The sequence below is a fragment of the Protomyctophum bolini genome, assembly GCF_963924005.1.
Source record: "Protomyctophum bolini genome assembly, chromosome: 15".
NCBI classification, from domain to species: domain Eukaryota; kingdom Metazoa; phylum Chordata; class Actinopteri; order Myctophiformes; family Myctophidae; genus Protomyctophum; species Protomyctophum bolini.
The window spans coordinates 27,309,916-27,334,311 of NC_137876.1; the positions used below are offsets into that span (position 1 = coordinate 27,309,916).

Genomic DNA, 24,396 nt, shown 5'->3' on the forward strand with positions numbered 1-24,396 from the left:
TACCGGCCTTAGAATTAAATAATTAAAAATAAGAAATTGAGTGAAATAGTTGCAATTAGTGCAGCCTGAGCAGATTTATTTTAAAATGCAGCCATAATATTTCACAAAGTTTTATATTATTTATTTCAAATAAGTACTGACTTCTATTCGGTAACAGTTGTGCAGGTCAAGGCTTTGTTGTATTTGTATTTTGTATTGTAACACTTTACAGATAAGCAGGTCACAGTTTGTCAAGGTATTATCATAATGCTAAAATACATTATTTCTATCACATTCATACGTCTGCATACTCAAAGAGATACCTGCACCCAAATTGAAAAACACAGTTTCATGAGATTTCTGTTTTGTCTGCACACTGGATCATGCTGCCATGGGTAATATATTATTTATTTTACCAACAAAGATGATGAAAGAAGATTTTTATCACACAGATTCCGCAGACAGTTTGAGGAAGAGCTAGACACTTAAAATGTCCCCCGTAAAATAATAAATTATCCATGGGAGCATGGATAATGGGGATTCTATAATTTATTTTCTAAAGTGTTCTTCTATCCAGCACCAAGGGATTTTATTATTTGGATTTGTGTGCCTTTGTAAACTTTTTGCATCTTCTTGTAATTATAACCTTGATTTACCCTACACCCACCTTCCATATACTAGAACTAGATGGTATCTACAGAAAACAGTTACAAGTTACTTTGTAGATATAGATTATTATTACAAATCATACATCAACCAATTAAATTGAATTAAGACTCAGTTGAGCACTGGTTGGTCATGCACCAAAAACAGCTGATCTACAAGCTCACAGATATGCTAATTTCAGTTTGCCACACTGGACAACAAAGTATATTTCGAAGTATATCCGTGTTCATTTTTTGGGGGAATGGCAAATCCCTCTGATCCAGTGGTTAAACCTCTGTCAGGTGAGGCCAGTTGATTCAAGTGGCTGTGTTTTGCCGACGTCACGGAAATGAAATCCAGGTGCATGCTCTTGCCTCAACCTCCAGACTCATTACCACCACAAAACAGAGAATCAAAAACTGTGTTATATTGTCTGCAGGTGTTGATGTATACCAATTCATGTAATTGCCAGTGGTGGTGGCCAAAGCCAAGTCAGCACAGATGAAACCTACAGTACCCAGTCCCGACACTCCAATACTACAGCTGCCAACCAGTGGGCCCTTAAACATTATAAATTATGCAGAAAGCACTCAGAGTAATAGAACATGATATAACTGCAGTGGAAATGCTCCGCCATTTACCACACATTAGCAGTGATATTCCAAAACGTAATGATAGTAATGAGAGGAAGCAAGAGCGCGTTCTGGTTAATTGCATAATACCTGGGAAACAGATGAGGGAAGATTTAATCATGGATGCTGTGCAGCAAAATCCATGAATGGAGTTACATTATACAACAGGTCGTTTCGAGGAAGCAATCTTATTGGTTGAAACAGCCATTAGCGGTGCTTCAAACGAGCATGATGGAACGCCTAATCAAAACATAGAAATCAGCTGCTCTGTTACCCCAGAGCGCAGCCGTCTGGGTTGCTATAGAATAGCGAGTTTCTCGGGACATTTACTTTATTAAAAAATATGCGAAAATCTTAGTAATAATTGAGTTGACTTTTTTAAAAGTAACTGGTGTATAATCGCAATATTACACTCGAGGGTCGTGCTTTACAGTCATTAATGCACTTCTGTGCTGCTTACAGAACTCGACTATCGGCTCATTCCTGCAGCAACGCAGGTGTGTATTAATGACGGTAAATCACACCCTCTCCTCTTGTGTAATATTGTGTGTGTTAATCATATGTGTTCGCAAAGTATACCATTTACTGTACATGCCTCCATGAGTGAGCGTGATGTGCATGCGTGATACGTAAGAGGGCCCGGCCCGATCCCGCACTTGATTGCATTCTCTCTCTCTGGTGCTTGAGTTATAGCGCTCTGAGCTCACTTCCTGCGCCCCCTCAGGCTAGCTGATGGATAGGGCCTGCGTTGGCAACGCTCACACGCACTCACAGAGAATGAATAAGGCTGCCTAACTGGACCCCAGGCACACGTATGCAAACACACACAGGATTCACACACTATTGATTGAGAGTCCTGCATCACTGAGGAAAAATTAAATCACATATATTGTGTAGGGACTTGGCTGTGATAGGGTGGGTGGGGGTGGGGGGAGACGGAGAGAGAGTGCTGTAGTAGAGGGTTTCTACTTTAGCCGCACTGTCTTTCTAAAGGGTCTGCACTTCTAAAAATAGACAAGGCCGGTTGAAGCTGTGAAACCGCCGTGCATTTTGGAGTCTTCAGAGGTTATACTTAATTATAAACTAGCATACACATACACACACACACACACACACACACACACACGCACTACACACAAAAGGAAAGGCTAAAGGGTGATGCATATACTTAGTTCCGCACTGTGGCGTTGCTCTCCGAAAACAGAATTACAACAGTGTGATGCATTGTGGGCTTGTACATCATCTATTTCAAGTATATATACAAGTATATACGTATATCAGGCTTAACTCGTCTTCTTTTTCTACTATCTGCCTGGCGTTCCCTTGGCACATCACAACCGAGCCCCAGAGACAGAGACCACCAGGGGAGAGGCCCCAGCGCTCTCTCCCACTCAGCGGACACTTTCTGTGGGCGAGTGCATGACACATCTTGGGTCCCCATGTAGTACTAGCTGTCATTTCTCCTCCTAGACACATGCACACATTTGTATTACTATACTTGTGAAGACATCAAAACTTTACTCAAACTTTACCGTTGCGCGCTAGTGTCGCACTGTCGGCACTGTTTCCCAAGCGGTGGGTCGCAACTCGGGACCCATTTGTAGGTTTGGGTCACCCTGCGACGCAAGACATTCCTCTATACTTCCAAATGCCTAAGCCTAATCTGAAACTTTCCTAATTGTAATCCGAACACAAAAACATTGTTATATTCTTGAGGAAAATTGTCTCAATGTTTTAAAATCTACTATACTTGTGGGGACATTTGGCCCTGTAAGTATAATAATATACAGGGGTGAAAGTGGCCTGGAACGCCATTCCGTTAAGAAAATGGGACGGCAGCTGTCAAAATCCCATATTAAATAACATGCAACATAATCTACTGTACTAACGTCAGATTAACACACACGTAGTGTTATTAGTCGAGTCTTCTCGACTAAGTGTTTATGAATGGTTCCAGTGTGTTTGTGTCAGTCAGTGTAATCCGTGCTATGTTCGCCTGTGATTATTTATTCAACGGAGGGAAGTTTTGTCCACTCCACTTGTGCTAGTTGCAGTCGCTGGTCGCACTAAGCCAGGCTCAGTTCTCTTTATAATTGGAGATCCAGTATAGAGCGGATACAGAAATGGAAAACATGTTTCTGGTTGGCTGACAGACAATATCTTAGTTAGTTAAAATCACACAACTTTTCTGGAAAGAAAACAAGGAAACCAACGCGGGAGGAAATGAACAGGCTATACTGTCAATTTAAGAATGCAATTAAAAAATTAAATGAAGCACAATGCAACACACAATTACACAGATGTTTAAGAGTAGAGAGAGAGATGAAGAAGCTGATAATGTGGTTAAAGACAACATTTTGAGACACAGGGGAGGAGGTAGAGACCCTGCAATGAGAAGTGCAGGACCACCAGAAGCAAGCACATGAAGTACTGTCACCTCATACACACAAAGAAAATAAAAAAATGATGGCACTACATCTTTAAAGAGAATTAAGAGCTCACAGTTATGTGTTCCCTGCTACCAATGTTAGAGAAAATTGTCCCCCCCCCGGTCGCTGCCCATCAGTACAAAACTCTGATGCTGGCATTCAAAGCAACCAAAGGTATGGCACACCCATATCTTGCAAGTCTGATCAAACCCTACAAACCCTCCAGCACGCTCAGATCAGATCAGTCCTTCTGGCTCCAAAACTATGGAATGCACTTCCCATTGCAATCAGAACCGCAGACTCACTCCCAATCTTCCGCCGTAGTCTGAAAACCCACCTCTGCGGACTCCATCTTAGCACTTACCGTAGCACTTGCCCTAGCCCCGACGACCTTACAGGTGTATGCAAAGACTCAACTTATCTAACTTAGATAGCATTTTATGTAGACATATCACTGTTATGATACAGCCTCAGCTGCCTGACTCAGTGACAACACATTTGTCTGCATAAGCATATTGATAACCATGACATGATGATTGTCTACTACTACATCAGAGGGACCGACTGTATGTACAATATGATATGAGATGCAAGCGTGTTCCTGCTCATTCTGTTCTTATCATGGTTTCCATAATCTACTAGGAACTCCAGAATGTATGTGTATAATACTGCGGTGTGTTGGTATATGTTCCCCGCCTCTGCAGCTCGACGGATCCTCACCCACCACCCCAAGGGTAGCTGGAGACTTCTAGAGGTCTTATAGATGGTCGCCCTTTAAAATCACAACAAGCACTATATAGTATATGCATAGTTCATTATACTGTATAGATATTCCACTGTTGGAATGGATGCATGCATGCATCTCTCTCTAGGTCATCCTCCATCTTCGCTTCCAGTCATCCCGGTTCTCCATACATCTGGCCAGTTCATTGGTGCTTTGCACTCCTGCGTCTTTCTTGAGTACATCCAATATGGGATGTCCTCTTGATCGATGCCCATATGTTGGTTCCCACAGCACTACTTTCCTGGCTGGAAGATCTTGATGTCTTTGGCAGTGTCCTGCTAGTCTCATTTCCTGGCTGCTACTTTCAGGCTCACCCTTGGTATTCCCTCATGATAGAAGGTATTGTTGGTAACATGTACACTCCTAAGTTAAGTACTGCACGCAACATTCTGGTGTAGAAGTGTTGGCTTCAGGGTCCAGCATTCACTGCCATATAGAAGAACAGACTCTACCGCTGCATAGAAGAAGCTGAGTTTGATTTTTGACGGGGGAGGTTGGAGTTCCATACACTGGCCATGCCGTTCAGGGCCCTCCATGCAAGTGCCTTCCTCACTTTCAGATCTTGCTCGGTTGAGTTAACCCATGAGCCCAGGTACTTGAAGTCCTTGACTTCCTTCAGCACAGTGCCTCCTGTGGTTGTCAGAGGTGGATGTTCCGGTGAGATGTTATAGGTGATAACCTCAGTCTTGGAATTTAGCCTAAGGCCAACCGTGGCACACTCCGACTCCACTCTGGTCAGGAGTTCCTGTGCTTGTTGCACGTCAGAGAGCAGGCTGATGTCGTCCGCATAGTCCAGATCTGTCAGGACTACTGTTGGGTGTCCTTGGTGTTAGAGTGAAGCCAATATCCTGCTCTCGTCTGTGCATGCATACACACAGGACACAAACACACACACGCATGCACGCACGTACGCATGCACGTACACAGTAACTCCATGCAAGTTAATCTCACTCAAGAGCATTGTTAAAAAACTGAGCGGACTGTCAGTGGATTAATTCCTCCAGTTAGTCATGTTTTTATGTCTTATTCATGTTGACTGATGAGTGAGCAGTTGTCTCGCAGCAACGAGGGACTTGACCATGCGTGATCATCATGTTAGCGGACAGGCACACACACCTGCCCAGCCACCCCGGCTCCATTTAGTTCCTCTTGTCTCTGGGAAAGGAACCTGCAGAGAACAGCTTTCATGTTTCTCTTGATGCAATTCAAACTTCTACTCTAGAGACAAAGCGGGAGAAGTGGGTCACATTCTGCTCTTGAGTTCAACAATTTATTATTTATTGCCAGACGGGAGAGGAGAGGAATATGAGACTGTGCGTTATGATTGACTTATTCTCTAACCGCACCCTAACTCTCTCCACACTCGCACATCCTCTCGCACACACGCACGCACGCACACACACACACACACACACACACACACACACACACACACACACACACACACACACACACACACACACACACACACACACACACACACACACACACACACACACACACACACACACACACACACACACACACACACACACACACACACACACACACACACACACACACACACACACACACACAGTTCTGAATCATACATGTAAACTTGCTCATACTGTACATTTTTGTAACAAAAAGAAACATGCTCTCACACACACACACACACACACACACTTCAAAATTATGCACGCAAAGGCGCACGCATCTCCACGTTCTGACACTCTTCTCTTCCATGCACCTATACTGTACACTCCACTATTCATTATTAATACACAGAGAACTCCTCAGCAGTACTTGTGACAATATAACTATTGATGAATAAGGTATTATGTATTATCAACCGAAAAGGGATAGAAGGCGGAAGAGTCTAATTAAAATCTTAGGTTGACAGGATTCTCATTCCCTTTCACCCTGAACACAGGTGAAGCCTGATTCTGGTGGTCTGGCTGTCTGGCTTCAGGCCTCAGTCTCTTCGCCACGCACTGCTGGCCAAGCGTCTCTTCGAACTCGGAGAGGCCATTCCGTATGGTCCGTCTCCAAGCCGTTGGATTTGAGGCTGAAGCTTCCTAGGTGTTCAGGTCAACACTTGAGGACTTGCAGAATTGTTGGGCATGCATATAGGACGTTTTCACAGAACTGATTCTCCATAGAGGAGATCCCTGGGGAACCGTCCATCATCCTTCCGCTCTACGTGACTGAGATTGAGAAGCCCCCGAACTGTGTTGTTTGGCACTTTGTTCTGCCAGATGTTCATGATGCGTCTGTGGCAGTGCATGCGAAAGGTTTGTGTGTGTGTGTGTGTGTGTGTGTGTGTGTGTGTGTGTGTGTGTGTGTAAAATAATAAATCTGTCAGGTAAGTTGCTACAGGAAGATGGATCTGTTGCTAAAGATTCTAACTGCCGTTTTGTTTACTGTTCCCAGAACTTCCCACATACTTGAAATGGTGTTAATTTACTGGCATGTTTTAATGCATGCTTCCTGTGGGGACGTGCACTGATTTCTAATTTCTAGTGTGAATGAGAAGCGGTACTTTACTGCCACCTTCATGACAATGGGTCATGATGGTAGGCTACTATAAAACACAAAATGTTATTGTCGTAAAATATTTGCTGTAAAAAGCTCTTGCAACTTTTTTCCTGTAAGGAACCCCCCATTTAAGGAAATATTACAGGGCATTGGAGATGTAGTGTCCAACTACGATGAGAGTTAAAAAGAAATTGCTTAAATTCTTCCAATCTGCTAATGTTTCTGCTGGTCCCCCCAAAAACAAGTTTTACTATGACGGGCATGGAGGCTGCATTGTCTGATCATAGTGATCGTATCACAGCGCAGACACCTGCTCTCTACCACTGCTCTCCATATAGAAAGCAGTGCTGTCAATGAGCTCAACTGATCTGATTGGAGCAGAGCCAAATATGAGGAATGTCAGTCATGCGTATTATATCTCTCAGTTATATCTTGTCAACTGCTCCTATAAGAGAGTTGGAGCTCTGTTCTGCTCATGTAACACTGAGATGAGTTTCATGGCCTACGGTCATCTGCCTCAGGGTGGATTATTGCTCTGAGAGCTGTTATTTAGCCCTGATAGTTCACGTAATGCCAGTTAGCCCCTCAGCTATGTTCTGCAAATCTATTTTTAAACGTGAAAGCCTGCTACAAAACCAGTAATACGGTACAGTTAAGAAGCAGGAGTTAAACAATACAAAATCTGGTGTCTGTGAGGTCAGATGTAGAGTTGCTGGCCGGCTCCATATATGCAGATCTAGGTGATGATCGGGTCTTTTCCATGTCATGATCTTTATATATGTGACTAAATTTGACTGAGGGACTGCCATTGGATTATTTTTAATTTTCGTTTTTTTCATGTCATATTAAAGCTTCAAATAGAGATATTGGTTGTTCAGTTTGACCCATCAGTTTTGGAGATATGGCTTATAGAGTCATGTCTTGCAGAAACCAGCGAGTTGAGAAAACAGGCTTGAAAGGTTCACTTCTGTGGACTCTTACACCTAGCTATAATTTAAGCATTTATTTCATATTTAAATGTTGATTTCAGCTCTGATATTTATTTCAGACATGCTCTTGTATGTGAAGAGGCTGCCTGTGCCATTAACTCATTTTGGATAAATAAATAAAGTTTTTCTCCTCTGGTGAAAAGCTGTAGGTTGCACGATGGAAGGCTCTCAGTCAAATCTGGTCACATAATGGAGCATGTCACGAGGCATGACGGACATGAAATGCATATGGAGTGTGTCAGACGGGTGACGGACAAGAAATTCAGGTTTTCATATTTAGTAAACTGCGACCTACTAAGGTCTTTCTTTTTTAGATATGTTTTTTGGCTTTATTCATATAGGTTGAAAGTACACAGTCTATACAGTAGACTGACAGGAAATGGGGAGAGAGATGGGGGAAGACACGCGGCAAAGGCCACCAGGCTGGCTCAGCAGCCCAGGTGCCCGGACGGTTGAGCTAACGGTCTGGGCCCGCAATAAGGTCTTAGTCTACTTTAGATCCACTCTAATAAATGTTGTTTCCATCCAATTTTAGTCCACTCACTCGATTTAGATGCCACCAGTAGGCAGAGATCTCTGATTGTTGTCTATGCAAGAGTATATTTGGTGTCGCTACAGACAAGTCAGCATCAGAGGACTCACAGTGGCTTATATATAATGACTGCATGAGGCTACTGCTGAGAGCTCCAAGAAGCTTCAGTGCGAGCCAGATGTTTGTTATTGTCGGGGTAACAACCTGCTCAGCTGTGCAACGTAACCTTGTGTGCAGGCTTATGTGCATTAAATTACATCATAATGAACCCTACACACAGTTCGGTTAGGTTCTCCTCTAGACTGTGGAACCATGCTTGTGATATGGATCTGAAATAAAGATTGAATTGAATATAGATGGAACAGAAAAGCTCAGTGTCACATGACAAATTGCATAATCATTTAAATATCTTCAACTATAATTCCCCAAGAGCCAAGACATGTATTAAAACTTTCAGTGGCTGCCGTACCATCTTGTAGATAACACAACTGTTGTGAAACTAAAAGTTCTGTAGGCTTCACAATGTGTAAATCAATAACTGACCCTCTGTCACCATTCAGCACCATGGACAGCATAATGCTTAGAGAGGAAAAGAAAGAGAAATAAGGTTCTACACTGACTGTAGAACTATAGTGAATACTGTAGAATCTACATTATACAACAGATTGTTTCGAGGAAGCAATCTGATTGGTTGAAACAGCATTCTAGCCGTGCCTTAAACGACAGTATAGGAACACCTAATCAAAACAAATAAATCACCTGCTCTGTTCTCCCAGAGCGCAGCAGACTCGTGGCTAGGCTAACTAGTTTCTTGGGACATTTGTGGTTGTAGTGGCTACATCTCTCTGCACTTGGCTACAATTTTGTTTTTGCAATTATCTTAGTTTTAAGGGTAACTGTATAATTGCAATATTACACTCAAGGGTGATCTTTAAAGTCATAAATGCACTTCTGCGCTGCGTTTCGGAATTCCTGGAGTTCCTGCAGCATCGTGCAGCAGGCGTGCATTAATGACAATAAACACCCTCTCGTGTAGTAGTACCGGTATTCACTGTTGGGATATTACAACAGAACTCCTTTTTACTCTTTCAATTCATCATTGTTCTGGTTGTGATGTCAGTTTAAGTTGAAACTATAGCAACACAATAGCAAAACTATATAACAAAAGGACCACCTCAAGACATAATATGCACCAATAGCACACAAAGCCCAAATGCACCAAATGCAGAGAGAATCAAAGACCCACAACACACCAGTCTGGAAGAAATAACACAGTGACAAAAATCTAAAAGGGTGAATATATTAGTTACCAAATTTTATCGCATAATATGATAAAAGCCATAAAGAAAAAACATTTCTATAAACATTTTTTTATTTTTTATTATATAAAACGTGATCGCTAAAATATTATTTTTTACAGCGGACCCGCCCGCGTGTTTGGCTTACTTCCTGGTATATGGATCGACAAAACTCGCTATATTCTCTGAATCTATACGCTGCATCCGCACATATTGATCATATCGTCGATGTTCTGTCCTAATTTCTGACTTCCTCATGCGTCTTGGTTACAATATTGACGCTTGAGCTCGATGTACTGTAGTAGATTTCACCTCCCGGTTTTGAGGGGAAATGGAAGGCAGGGGTTTTCAGAGTAAAATCTCACTCATCTGCTTGGCACTACAGCTCGTTTATTCTGAAAGATTCTCCAGTGTCCAAGTGATAATTTGTCATACAAGTTCAGCAAACTTTTCTATCATTAGAGTCCATGAAGGAAGAGCAATCAAATACCTGGATTGCTACTTGCAATCAGCTCTGTACTCTGGGAGAAGCGATATGTGTTTGGGATACCCAGTCCCCAGAGTTATTTGATGGTCAAGGCTATAATTAAAACAACAGTCTACTTTGCTACATTGAAGCACAGAGATAACATTATCCAGGACGTGGATTGTGGACTAAGATACTGCACGCACGTGTTCATACTCATGCACTCCTGCACACAGACACCTATACAATACAAAACCCTTTCATTTTATGTCCACCTTATGCATTTGCTTGAATGCACTAAAGATTATTACCTAGAACTAAAACAGGCACACACACACACACACACACACACACACACACACACACACACACACACACACACCAGCCCTCCAGCTATCCAGTCTGTTCCATTTAGACCAGTACCCCTCACGGTGACACAAGCTATCCTAAAAATCACAGCCGTCAACAGACTACAGGAAGTGCGGTTTGCATTTATTTTTGGATTTAGCAAATCAGAGGAGGTTTGCCATTTAGATGATTAATGTTTATGCTCTTCTTCGTATTTGCATTGTATTGTTTTGTTCTTCCCTGAACAAAACTAATTACAATTAATTTAATTTGTATGATTATGACGGACTGGTAACCTTTCCATACATGATATGCTGGTGTAATTAGGCCCCCTTACCACTATCTGTGTAGAATGAACTCTGGTTTATTATTTTCTCTATTTTTACGATCCAAGTTAAAGCCATACGGGTCAAACGCAAGCTGCCCTAAACCAATAAAGACATTTTAAGTGCAGTATATCCTTGACTCAATTCTAGTGTGCTGATGTAAAGTAAGCTGCAGTCTTCTCCTTCCTCTATAGTCTAACTTTTTTTTTTATATATATATATTTTTATCCCACGATTTTGTAACCCATTTTTCACCCCTGTGTCAATCATCTAATGTGATCCTGGGCTCTACACACCCTCCACCAACCTAGTCCCCATATATGGGGGACAAGGGGAGAGCAACGGACTGCTTCCTTCATGCCTGAGTGTCCAAGTTGCTCCTTTTAACCTGACAGGGGGGAGTTTCCCTGGTTGGACGTAGCACGTGGAAGGAACACGTTATTCCTGGCCAGGGGGAGGCAGTTTAGTGACCAGGATTACTTAGTCTAACATTTTGACTTTGTGAGCACCTTGCATTCCCTTGGAATAGAGTTCATTAGTTCATAACCGTACGCACCCGGTATCTTTTGTTTTTGTTGTCCTATCATTGTCTTGTCCTATATCATTGTCTTGTTGACATGGTGATACAAAGTGTTGTTTAACCATTTTCCTTTATATTTTTCTTGCATGTCGGACGCACACTTGATGATGTCAATAAGTGCGACTCGCCGACATATGCCAGCTTTGTATTTGAAGCTGCCAGTGTCAACGAGGCATTAAGATCATACAAAGAGACAGACAGAGAGAGAGAGAACAGAGCGACAGAGCGACAGAGAGAGGGGGGGGGGGGGTGATACCAAGTGAATGCAAAAACATTGAAATACTGCACTGGTTTCAAAAGTTTATCCAACTAACCTTTCACGCGGCTGTATTAGAGTCTATTTCTGACAGAAAATGCACAATTCTTATGGCTTATGGTTGGAAAGATACATGGACTGGCAGAGAGGACAGACAATGGGAAGTCCTTGGGATGCAGATTCTTAGGAAGCCATCACATTACTGTGTGAGTGACAGATTGACACACATTGTCTTCTCCGGAGGGTCCCAGGGGTCCTGGCTGAGCTCCTGGTTGGAACTTGTTTACATTTATCATGGCCGCTGTCTAGCAGCTTTCATGATTCTGGGTAATAAAATAACAAAGTGGCACGAGGAGTAGAGAGAAGGGAAGGGAGTGTGGTGTGGTGTGGTGATCTATGAGTATAGACTTTTACACAGTACAATCCTTATAAATGGAACCAAATGGACCAGCAACGGTCCACTTGGCCATTTGTATGCTCTTTGGAGTCAGGGTGTGCCAAACGTTTGCTACCTACTGTATATGCTAGGGACCTAGGGCATAGGATCACACTGCAGCATGTTGTGATATTGTAGATCTGTTCTTTTTGTCACATACTGGTAAACATCAGGCTCCAATCACGCAGCCTGTTTGGCAAATAACGACTAATGTTACATATTTCGTGTAATGTTATTGTGGGAAAAAAGATATATCAAAAAATCAATAGCCAAAAACAATGCAGCCAACTATTTTTCCAGGACCCTGGATAAATTCCAAACCTTTTCCAGGACTGGATTTTTTTCTTTTTTCTTTTTTTAATTTCAAAATATTTCCAGAAATGTCATGACCGTGGGAACCCCGCAGAGTGCTCAAATTGCCAGACAGATGGCTGGAAAGGCTGACCCTGCGATGGAATGGGAGAGACGGATGTGGTCCGTATGTGAGCTTCACGAGGAGAATGTGCCCTCTTGATATGAATGATCAATGTACTGTCCATGTGTTTGATTTCAAGTGGTCACCGTTACTGACCAGATTAGGGGACATGGCATCACGACCGAATCAATGTCCTCTCTGTACCAAACTGTCACGCATCATATGGATCTAATATGCAGCAGGCGTCTGTATAAGTGCACATAATAAATGGATGCATACAGTCTGTTACTGTACACACACGTGCTCACGGTATAAAACAGTTCTCTGACAAACACGTGTGCAGTGCCGTGCACATAAAAACGTATATGAAACAAGCACATACAGATTCGCATGAACGCACGCACACACAGTTTAAAGCCTCACACTCATACTTGCCCCGCCTTAAGCATTTAATTGAATGCACTAAAGATTATTACCTAGCGCGCACGCGCACGCACACACACACACACACGCACAAGCACCCTGCAGAGGCAGACGTAGCTGCCTGCTATGATGCCAGCACTGCCAAAAGGGCACAGGACATAATGAGGCGATGGGTATTGTTATGTATAATTTATCACCACAGAGAGAGAGAGGAGCGCATGGTAAACTAATGGAGGGAAAACAAACAATGCAGGGAAGGAGAGAATTCTTTTTTAAAGTGAGGATGAAGAGGGAGTCTGATGAGATGCCTTGAATTGGTGTGTGTGTGTGTGTGTGTGTGTGTGTGTGTGTGTGTGTGTGTGTGTGTGTGTTTGTGTGTGCACCATACCCTCTTGCGTAGGTTACAGGTGAGAAAGAGGTTGCGAGAGAAGGAGTTGGCGAAGGCGGTGTAGAACTCCAGGACCTTGAGCAGAGCCTCTCTCTTGATGATGTGAAGGTCACAGTAGGTCAGGGCGCGCACGTTAGCGCACGCGTGCGCTAGGGTCGTCTCCTTCCAGAACACGTCTCCAAACACATCTCCTTTACCTAGGATGCACACAGGAGGACAAGGTGGACAGGTGGACACTAGACAGAAACAAAGTACATTCACTTGAGTATTGTATTGTACTAGTTTTCAGGTGCATATTTTTATACTTATATGAGTCAGTCATACTTATATGACTGACTCCACTACATTCTTGTACTTTGTACTTGTACGGTATGTTAAAAACATCACACCCGTGTGAACTGAAGTGAGTGGTGCAACTCCGTGTGGGGGTACCCGGAACTTCCAGACCTACAGGAACGCGGCCAGTGTGCTGGTGCGGTTCCGGCGAGCCGCCCTGCGTCCGAAACGGTCCAGAAATGACAGTTACCCTGTGGGGGTCCCCAGAACATCCAGACCCCCAGGAATGCGCCTAGGGAGCTGGGCCGGTTCCGGCAGGCTGCCCCACGTCCGAAGCGGTTGAGAAATGACAGAGGTACCGTGTGCGGGTCCCTCTATACGTACTGTACTGTACTGTACTGTACTGTCACACCCAAAATCATACAGCTAATATGTGTTAGGCTGCACAACAGTGATACTTGGTGGTGAAAACCAACCAAATGCTATTTTCGTGATCGGGCACAGCCATGGACCCAGCCACACACAAAGCTCTGTATAGGAGTGGTTGCACCACTCAAAAATAGGTGCAGAGGGTAAACCCTTCATGCACCACCCAAGAGGCCTAGGAGGGTGCTCCGACAAACACAGTTGTCAGTCCACCGAATAAAAAAGCACTTTTTATTGAAGAGGAGGCTCGTCTGAAGCCTGTTCTGGACGGGGTATCCGGGCGTAAAATCAAATCCATCCATTTCAGCAAGACAAATAAGACAAGGTACTCAAAAATAGTGAGAGAAGAAAAGTATCAAAAAGAGTGATAAGACATTTTTGGGTTGAGTCTGAAGTGGTGACTACTGTATCTTACCAATGTGCTCATTGCCAAATATATTTACTTTACTTGATTTATATTTTTGATGATCAACACAAATACAGGTAACAGAAATGAGGAAGTGTAAACATGCCGGAATTAGCTAATTCAAACTCAAAAGTGAATAGCTTTCACTACCAAGTACAGAGATTTGTTGCACAATAACACATTCTCTGTGAACATTTAGTAACACTCTTTTGCCAAAAGATAAAAGTTGTTCTAAAACTCTTTAAGTCAAGCACCCCCAAATTATGTAAAAATGTATTTGGCAGTGGACCCCCATCTGAAAATATTGTGTGCCAGGGATGTACGACAAATACATTAATGCTATATTAAACCCTTTTCCTACGGACCTCCTGGAACCCCCTCAAGGACACCTGGGGGTCCCCGGACCCCACTTGGAGGACTATTGCTTTACATCATCAGCACAATGTCACATCACATAATGAGAAAATCAGCATCACATATGAGAGGGAAAATGTCAGGAGGTACACCTCCTGACATTTTCCCTCTCATACTGTATGTGATGTCCACAGCTTCACTTAGCAACCCTTTAATTTGGCCAAGTCCTTAGCAACCAAGAACTATTCCTTTCTCAACATACATTACAGTAATAAATGGACATATACAATACCGTACATACTAGAGCATACATGTGCATAGTTGTGATGGTCTGTCTGTCTGTCTGTCTGTCTGTCTGTCTGTCTGTCTGTCTGTCTGTCTGTCTGTCTGTCTCTCCTTTCAACTGTCCACTGTACAGTGTCTAGAATCTGCAGACCTCTACAACGTTGTAGCCATGCAGGTTTGTTCTAAACAAAAATAAAACGTTATTTTATGCACAACTACTCCAAGTAAAGACAATGCAGCAGGCTTCTATTCTGTTTCAGGAGTTTGTAAAGTAACTTCATCAGGCCGTTGCTTTCTCACAGTATAGGACCACTTGTTGGAGATATTGGCATCCTGTATAGGAAATCTTTGGTGGGACAAGATAAGATAAGTATTGAATCAATCAATCGAAAATCCCGGGAATATATCAATTCTAACGTTAGATTTTTAAAAAAATGTCTTATTCCGGTTACTCCTAGAGAGAACACACTTTCACTTTCACATCAAAGAAACTTTTAATGGCCGTGGCTAGTGATTCAGGGGCTGGAGCCAGGAAATATAACGACTTTGGCTCTGGCACGCCAGCTGGATGAGGTGCAAAGGCTGTGCTGAAATCACCTACATCCAACTGGAAGGATAGCAGTGATGGGAAGACATCAGGACAACCATGACGTGGAGTTTCAATTCAGACAACGTTATGAATACCTTATGGGCAATTAGTTTCAAGCAGCTTGTATTCAGAGAAGCACAGTAACATACAACTAGCAAAGGGGATGAATGATTGTGAATTGTTAAGTTTTACAAGGAGGTAAAACATATTGACGACTCCTCTCTCCATCACATTGAGTACACAAACGTTTTATGTTAGAAATGTTGAATATGGGTCCCCAGCATGTAGAAACTGCCGGATGCTAACTTGCATATGTTGAGCAATTTTCATAATTGGCATAAATATGTGACCATACCATTAACAACCTATATAAGGCAAAAAAAATCCAAATTTCATCATGCTTTATGTAGCATGTGACATGTCAAACTAGGGGGTTTTCATGATGCTGAATCCATTCCAAGCATTCGTTTTGCCAAAAAACACTCCTTGGGCTATAAACGGCCATAGCTACTAGTGCTGACATGTGCTGACATCATCACAACACAACATATTATGCAAGTTAGCATCCGGCAGTTTCTACATGCTGGGGACCCATACTCAACATTTCTAACATAAAACTTTGGTGTACTCAACATGTCCTGGTTCACAATGGGGCTCTATGGGCTGGCAACTAGACTATATTCTGTTATTGCTGTCATTGCTGTCGTAGAGTACTTGTAAACTTTGTGGTCGACTTTGCTGCATAGCAACTCCTTGTAATTGTGCTTTTATGCTGCTTTCTCTACAGCTAATGTAAAAAAGGAAAACTTACGTACACAGCTCGTCAGGGATTAAACCGGCATCAAATAGACCAAGACTACAACTTTGACATCCCTGACAGCTGGTCTGAATAGGAACCCAATGAAGCCCTTGATCTGGCTGTCAAAAATGCATGTGTGTGTGTGTGTGTGTGTGTGTGTGTGCGTCTGTTAGAATAATATTCTGTAACACACTGTTACTGTATGTGTGAGTGTCTCTGTGTGTTACATCGACTGTGTCCAATACTGTACTTGTGGGTGCATAAATTATGTACTGTATACAGTACACACACCTGTCTGTTTCTGTACGTCTGTTCTTATTCATATACTGTACACATGGTCTCTCTGTCTCTGTCAATCGTATATATATCTTCTGACCCTGATGGCCTCTTTTCCCTTCAAATATCCAACGCTGGCCTGGACAGGTAGCTTAGCTCCTTCTGGAATGAGTTCCCACGGGACCCTGTAGCCCACGGCCAACTAGCTGTCCGGATATGGACACATAGTCAGCTAGTCCTTGGAGTCTATAATGTGCACCTGGGTTACAGTGGCTTGACAACGTTCAAGAGTTGGAGTAGCGGTAGTTGTAGTAGTAGCAGTAGTTGGGCTTATAGTCTCACGTAGCCAGGTGACCAGAGATCTTTGCCAAGCAGTAATCTGGTAGGCTTGAACAACGGAGAAAACCAATGCTGCCCGGGCCAGCGTATAACTCAACATCTCTCTCCCCATTTCCTGTCCTATCAATAAAGGCATAAAAGCCCAAAAATAAATCTTAAAAAAATGAAAAGAAAACCAATGCTAACAAACCTACGCCACTGCTTTGAAAACCAATCCCGAGACCAGTGTTGATTTCGTCGACTAAAACTAAGACGAAAAATGTTCGTCGACTACCTTTTTCCAACTAGATGGAAACTAAATAAAAACTAAGCTACAGTATGATGACTAAAACTAAGACTAAATATATTGACAATATTTAGACTAAAAGAGATCCAGTATATGTCATTTTACAATTAGTTGCAAGCTGAAAATAGCTGATCTACAAGCTCACGTTGTGGGCTTGTAGATCAACTATTTTCAGCAAGTGAGTTATTACGAGCATTGGACGCCAAAATACATTTTGTTCGACTAAATCAACTGTAGATTTAGTCGACTAAAATCTTATGATATTTAGTCGACTAAAAATAGACTAACACTAAAACATTCCAGGTGACTAAAATGTGACTTAAACTAAATGAAAACTATTCAAGAGACTATGACTAAAAGTAAAATCTAAATGTGCCGCCAAAAACAACACTGCCCGAGACTATCCCAATATGAAGGTTCACCCTGTAGTATTCTAGTAATTTAGTAAGTATTCTGTTATTCTAAGATTAAGTCTTCTAAATGAGTCAAATGGCTTTTGATTTATGTTCGGTTAATTGCCCAGCTCTACTCTAAACACTAAGACCAAGAGCCTGACAATTATAACTTTGGCAATGAGATAATGGGTGGAACGTTTTTTACCTGCAGGCACTTGAAAATACTAGACTACCCAAAGTAAGACGGTGGAGCACTCATTCATTCTTCACGTATAAAGCAGGTGACTGACTGACAGTTTGAGCCTTCTCAGAGTCAAGCAGAATGAAGAGGAAGGGGTTGGTATATCCTACCACACACAGTAATGATGGAATTTACAGCCAATTAGAGAGTGAAACGAGAGGGGGAAAAATGAACTTTTTATCACAAATAGGAGACAAAATGTGTAAAGAGTAAAGACATGTACATTACAGAGTATACCTATTTAGTTTGGTGATGTTTGATGAACGCTATACATTTTCCTTTTATTAATTTTGTTTTATTTTCACTCTTCTTTAAAACGACTCAATTACATCATTATGGGGGAGGATATTTCTCTTCCATTTGACTCTGAGGAAGTCAGTCACCCACTGCAACAAATGTGCACACTTAATGAGTGCTCCAGTGTTGTGGTGTTGTTGTGACCAGGTTAAAAAATAAATAAAAAAAGGCTAGATACACCGCCCTCTGCTGTCGAGTACCAAGACCCCGTCCTGAGAACTTTGTCTGAAGCGTATGGACTATAGTTTGGGCAAACTTTTTATTTTTTACTCTTAAGGCCTCCACACACAGGAGGTGAAAGAAGTGCTGAATGAACTTTGGGAAGGTAATGTGTTTTTTTGTTTGTTTTCTCTGCACATAATTTTATTCTTACAACCTTGTTGAACTCTTACAACTTGTTGATTTTCCACGCCACTGTTCCGCCAGCTAAAGCATGGTTTATACTTCGTTGTAAGAAGGTGTTGTGCGGCTAGCAAAGGCGAGATTCAAGACCACTAGCTGCGCGGATGCGATGCATTGTGAGCTTGTAGATCGGCTCTGTTAGCTGCAATACACCGTGGTAGGACGAAGCATACTGTATATCAGGCAACAGGCCCTGTGTGAGTCTCCTGTGTGTGCTGTGTATTAACAACAGGCCCTGTGTGAGTCTCCTGTGTGTGCTGTGTATTACGAGGAGCTGTGGAGCATTGGAGCATGGCAGACGGCCTACGTGGCCGCTGGAAATTGTATCGGTGAATGGCCGGTATTTACCGGCTAACGGAAACCCTGGTAAGTGTACATAGTGCGTAAGTGCAAGTGAATGCGCATGCATGTCTGACTCTACAGTATGTGTGTGTATGTGTTTTGTGTGTGTGTGTGTGTATAATGTGATGTAATCTCCTTCTCCTGTGCTTGCTGCAGTGGTATTGCTCATGGGGGAAGAACATATTGCGAATGAGAATAGATAAAATCCCTTTCTCATAACCACATGAATAATGGATTAAGAAAATTAATCAGATTTTCTAGGAAATGCTTTGGCCATGTCTCACGACCCCCGCCCCGCCCCCCAATACAAACTGACTGCAAAAAGTACCTAATAATAGAGAAAATATACAGTATAAATATATCTTCTTTTTTTTCTTTTCTTTTTTTGAAGAAGACGCCCCAAAATAATTTGGCGACCCCCCGAGGGGTCGCGACCCACGGGTTGGGAACCCCTGCACTAGAACAGAGCTGCAATCAGATACATAATGCAGACAATAATGTTGTTGATGCAGTCTCATTCCGCGAGTTTTGCGTTTGCGAGAGGACTTGATAACATGATGAGAGCTTCCATTCCCTGTGTACTGCAGCTCAATAGACAGAGCCAATTCCTATCTCTAACGCCAATTCACCCAACTAGGTCTGCAAAGAACTATCAATTTTCATCTTATTGATTTATTTTTCGATTAATTGAATAATCAATAAGCATCTTTTTCTTTTTAATGGCTACTAGACCGGTGCCCGGCTGTAGAGCACCGAGTCGTTAACGATGGAATGGCTATACAGTACCCGTTCCACCCATCTGTCTGTGTCCCTTTCATGCCCATATGGAGATTTCTGGTGTGGAATGTGTGTGTCAAATTTGTGGCCAGTGGCCAGTAAAATCACCACTGAGAGCCGAGCAACTGTCTACAAGCTACAGGTCCGCAGTGTCATGAAGTACGCCTCAATCAGCTGGATGAGTGCTCCACCTATACACATCTTGGTCTACTTGACAATATTCAAGTATATAATATATATATTGTCTACTTGACAATATTCAAAATAATTGGAGTTGACCAGGACACTGCCAGTACAACACTCTCCATCGATAGCCTTAGCCACAGAAGACACGTTGCTGCTGCTACAGTCCTGTACAAAATGCAGCCCCTGCTTTCACCAACATTGTTCTTGGGATGCACAGTATGTGATGTATTCATAAACATTGCCATTTCCGTTTGGCCAAAGGTGAGCAGCACCACACTAATCAGCATGCCCACTAGCAGGCAGTTTGTCAATGTGAGGATAACAACAAATCGATAAAGCCAGGTATCAGCATGTTATTTTTCACAATACTGTATTGATTATCCAGCCCTTTGCATCAATAAATAACCACGGCTTAAATATCTCTGGCACTACACTGCAGACATGTTTCCCTGCTCATTTGCTGCTCACAAATAAGGTCACAAATAGTACTTACTTTGGCCAATACATTAGCCGGTACACAGTTAGACTTCTTTTATGATGGTGGACATCATAATCTGTGTGAACTGTGGGGTTCAAAAGTGGATCAAACTAAATCGAATTAATCGATTATAAAATAAAAGATAATTTGATAAAATAATATGGTTAATATTCACTGTCAAACAAGCCTATGAAGCTACGGTATCTATCTATAACATCTATGAAAAAGTTTAATCTGCAACCACAATTTGTCTATTTAAGTAAGTTTCTCCAGGAACTTAAAAAAAAAATTGCGGCTTTATAGGTTTTTGAAGGGACAGACAGTAGGCTGACAGGAAACGGGAGAGAGATGGGGGGATGACATGCAGTAAAGGCCGTGTCGGGCTCGGGAGTCGAACCCGCGGCACACTGCGACTGGATTACCAGTCGGGTACCCAGACGGTTACGCCACCGCCTGGGCCAGAGAGATGAAACTTAATGATGGTGAGATTTATTTTAAGCCGCAGGGCATATTTGTGTGCGTGTGGCACGCGTGCGATATTCCTCTTCCTTTTTCCTTCCTCTAGCATTGTTGTGTCTCTCCACATCCACCCCCTACTGTGTTCAGATATGGCTTGTGTCCTAATGTCTATGTGTGAGAGTGAGTGAGTGAGTGAGTGAGTGAGTGAGTGAGTGAGTGAGTGTGTGTGTGTGTGTGTGTGTGTGTGTGTGCACTCTTTAGTCTGTTGATGGTGTTTGTATACTTGCATGCACTGTATTACGAATATGCTTGTGTACTCATTTCCGTGTAGAGTGTGTGTGTGGGTGCGTGTGTGTGTGTGTGTGTGTGTGTGTGTGTGTGTGTGTGTGTGTGTGTGTGTGTGTGTGTGTGTGTGTGTGTGTGTTAGAGATGTGACACGTTGTGAGATTGTAGATCTACTATTGTCACTGAGGCCCTTTTTCTACCAAAATAACTTTAGTTCTAGAAATATAGATAAATATAGACATTATGCAGGTCCTCTAACGACCTGGACGCGAACCACATTTCCACCAGTTTTAAGCAGTACTCAAGGATACGTCATGATGAACATTGGCCGTTCATGTTTACAGGCTACATATATTTATATATTTCACTGGGGTAATTCAATCGTCAATGCATGGCAGCCAGTTAGTTTCATAAAATAATATTTGTACGCATTTTAAATAGAACCAATAAGACTGTCAATTCGTTCACGATCATTACCGTTTGTACAGAATATCTAAAGTGGAAGTTGATTTGATTGTTTTAGACTAAGTTTCTGCTGCGGCGACACATTCAGTACCGATTACACTCCATAGTAATGTACAGTATGATGTTGTACTTGCACTGTTTTTACACGAGCAGAGATGACATTACTGAGACTTTTCTTTTGCTTCCGCGAGAGATAATAAATACATTGCTGGCACTGTTGTAGCTTACAAAATAGTGTTACATTAAAGAAGAAAATACATTGATTGGCATCAACCTTAAATGCGATTAAAGATTAACTATTAACATCCCTATTAATAACATATGAATTATGAAGCCTTAATTTGGTGGGAAAATAAAAGAACAGAACCAGTTCAACCCGGTGGAAAAGGGCCCCGAATGTTGGCCTACTATGACATGCCCAGAATAGAGACGCTCGGGTTCATGTGGTGAAATACATCTAGATAAACATTCAGGCATTCATCATTCCCTGAGAGTATCCAACCTAGGGCATGTGAGGGCTGATGTGCCGTGCTCCAAGGTTGGATGCGAGGGTGGCGATGATGTGTGTAATGTGTATCACATATATATTCATACAGACATCAAAGAAACTAGCATTTGAACATCAATGGAACTATGGTCTTTACATACTGAACAGCATAATTAGAAAACGAATAAACATAACGTTAGTTCTGTACTTCTGTATAGCTTGAGCTTCTCATTGCCAGACGCTGGTTCTGCCAAGCTGTGCTGATGAGTAACTGTCAGAATCTACTGTGCGGCTTAAGAAGAACTTGAACAGAATCCAGAACTTGAACAGAACTTTGTCCCGGTGGACGTAAAGTTATTCCCGCTGGATCTTCCAACACTTATGGGGAGGAGTTGTTTGATAACAGCATGAGCTGCTGGCTGCCAGCCTCGTCGTTACTTCTATGAAGTAGTGAAGTTTGCCGTTTTCTGGTTCATGTGTTGGTTCCTTGCACACCCTCTCTCTAAGTCGTCCACTCCTCATATAAACTCACATAAACTCAAATTCTACAACATTGCTATTTCAGGTAGTGTAGTAGAATTTTAAAAAGCAAAAATAGACAATATAAAAGGTCACCACGCGTTGTACTGAGATAGTTTGTGAGCTTATAAATACTGCAGATCAGCTATTTTCTAAAGATTTAGAAAATGTTTGAAAAACCTAAAGGTGGTTAAACTGGCACAATAATGAACTGAATTGGATTTTGTTTTTAATTATACATATATATATATTTAAATGACGTTTCCCTCCCTCCTTTTTAATTGTCCCCCTAGCGCTTCCTGGTGCCCCCCCAGGAGGCGTATAGCCTCCACCCGCACTTTAAAAATGACTGCCTTGACCTAATCATGCCGAGCTCTGCGGCCAAAGCTTTACATCTCTTATTAAGCAGAGGTCACTCACAGTGCCAGTTCATCCTGCCTTCCTTGCCACCTTAGCTGTGCTGATTGGTCAACTGCTATTCCCTATAGGGAAGATATGGCTTTAGCTCGTGCTAAGTGGTCAGCCTTTGCGGTTGCATACGGCATACGTATGCGGTTGCATACGGCATCAATTTCGTTACAATAGACAAAAGTTTCGCCGCCCGAACTCTACTTTGCGTTGTGGTGGAAATGTGAAGAAGGAAATTGCGGGATTTGACTACCTTCAGCTGTGTTTTTAAACCCATTATTGTGTCCTTCACATGTAGTAGCGGATAAGGTAAATAGTTTGTGTACTGTAGCGAGGCTCCTAATAGGAGTGTCCCCCTGCCTCATAGTCTCCGACTACACAGTGGAGATAAAAAGGAAGGGTTGGATAAAGTGTTTGTTCAGTGAGGACATGCTGGTCACAACCAAACTATCCCACACTGTGACTGCACACATTATGTGACATTCCGTTTGGGACTTGCGCACTGTACTCTTTCGTTTGCGTGTGATTCCATTCCAAATCGCCGTGTAATGTGTGTGTGTGTGTGTGTGTGTGTGTGTGTGTGTGTGTGTGTGTGTGTGTGTGTGTGTGTGTGTGTGTGTGTGTGTGCGCGTGCGTGCGTGCGTGCGTGTGTAACGTAGCTCTGTGTGTGTGTGTAGTGTGTGTGCTTCCGAACCACTTCTTGGTTGTAATATACTGATAGAGATTTGTGCAAAGTCATCTTGTGCTGAAAAAGCTAAAATAGTGGGAAGCATAGATATGGGAATGGGGTGAGTATAGATTTTAAACAGCAAAGCCAAGATCTCTCAACAAATCTGGCACGAGCTTGGGGAGGGGAGCACAAATTCTTAGGAGTCAAGTTGGATTTTGAAAACATGCTGTTCGAAAGGATAGGACAAACAACATTGGTGGATGACATGTGCAGCACAGCATTATTCATATCGCACAGATTAGTTTATTTTTAATGTAAGGCAGGTTTAAACTATAAACAAGTTCAAATGATCTTCCTTTCGATCTGCAGTCTAGCATTAGATCAACCTACTCCGCTGTCAGAGATTCTAGGGTAGGATTAAGTACTGAAAGGAAAGGGGGGGGGGGGGGGGGAAAGATCATTCCACGAACTTGGCCCGAACATTGGCCTGATTTCAACCAGCT

The 24,396-nt window shown here is 42.4% G+C and overlaps 1 protein-coding gene across 1 annotated transcript in view; it reads right to left on the bottom strand.

Annotated features, from left to right (window-relative positions):
- The window catches only part of kcnh5b (potassium voltage-gated channel, subfamily H (eag-related), member 5b), a gene marked incomplete at both ends in the record, with an annotated part of 131,195 nt that overhangs the window by 16,582 nt on the left and 90,217 nt on the right, over positions 1 to 24,396 (bottom strand). The window contains one exon of the mRNA XM_080783670.1: positions 13,447 to 13,643. Within this exon, the coding sequence (XP_080639796.1) occupies positions 13,447 to 13,643 (197 nt within the window). The remainder of the gene's footprint in view (positions 1 to 13,446; positions 13,644 to 24,396) is intronic.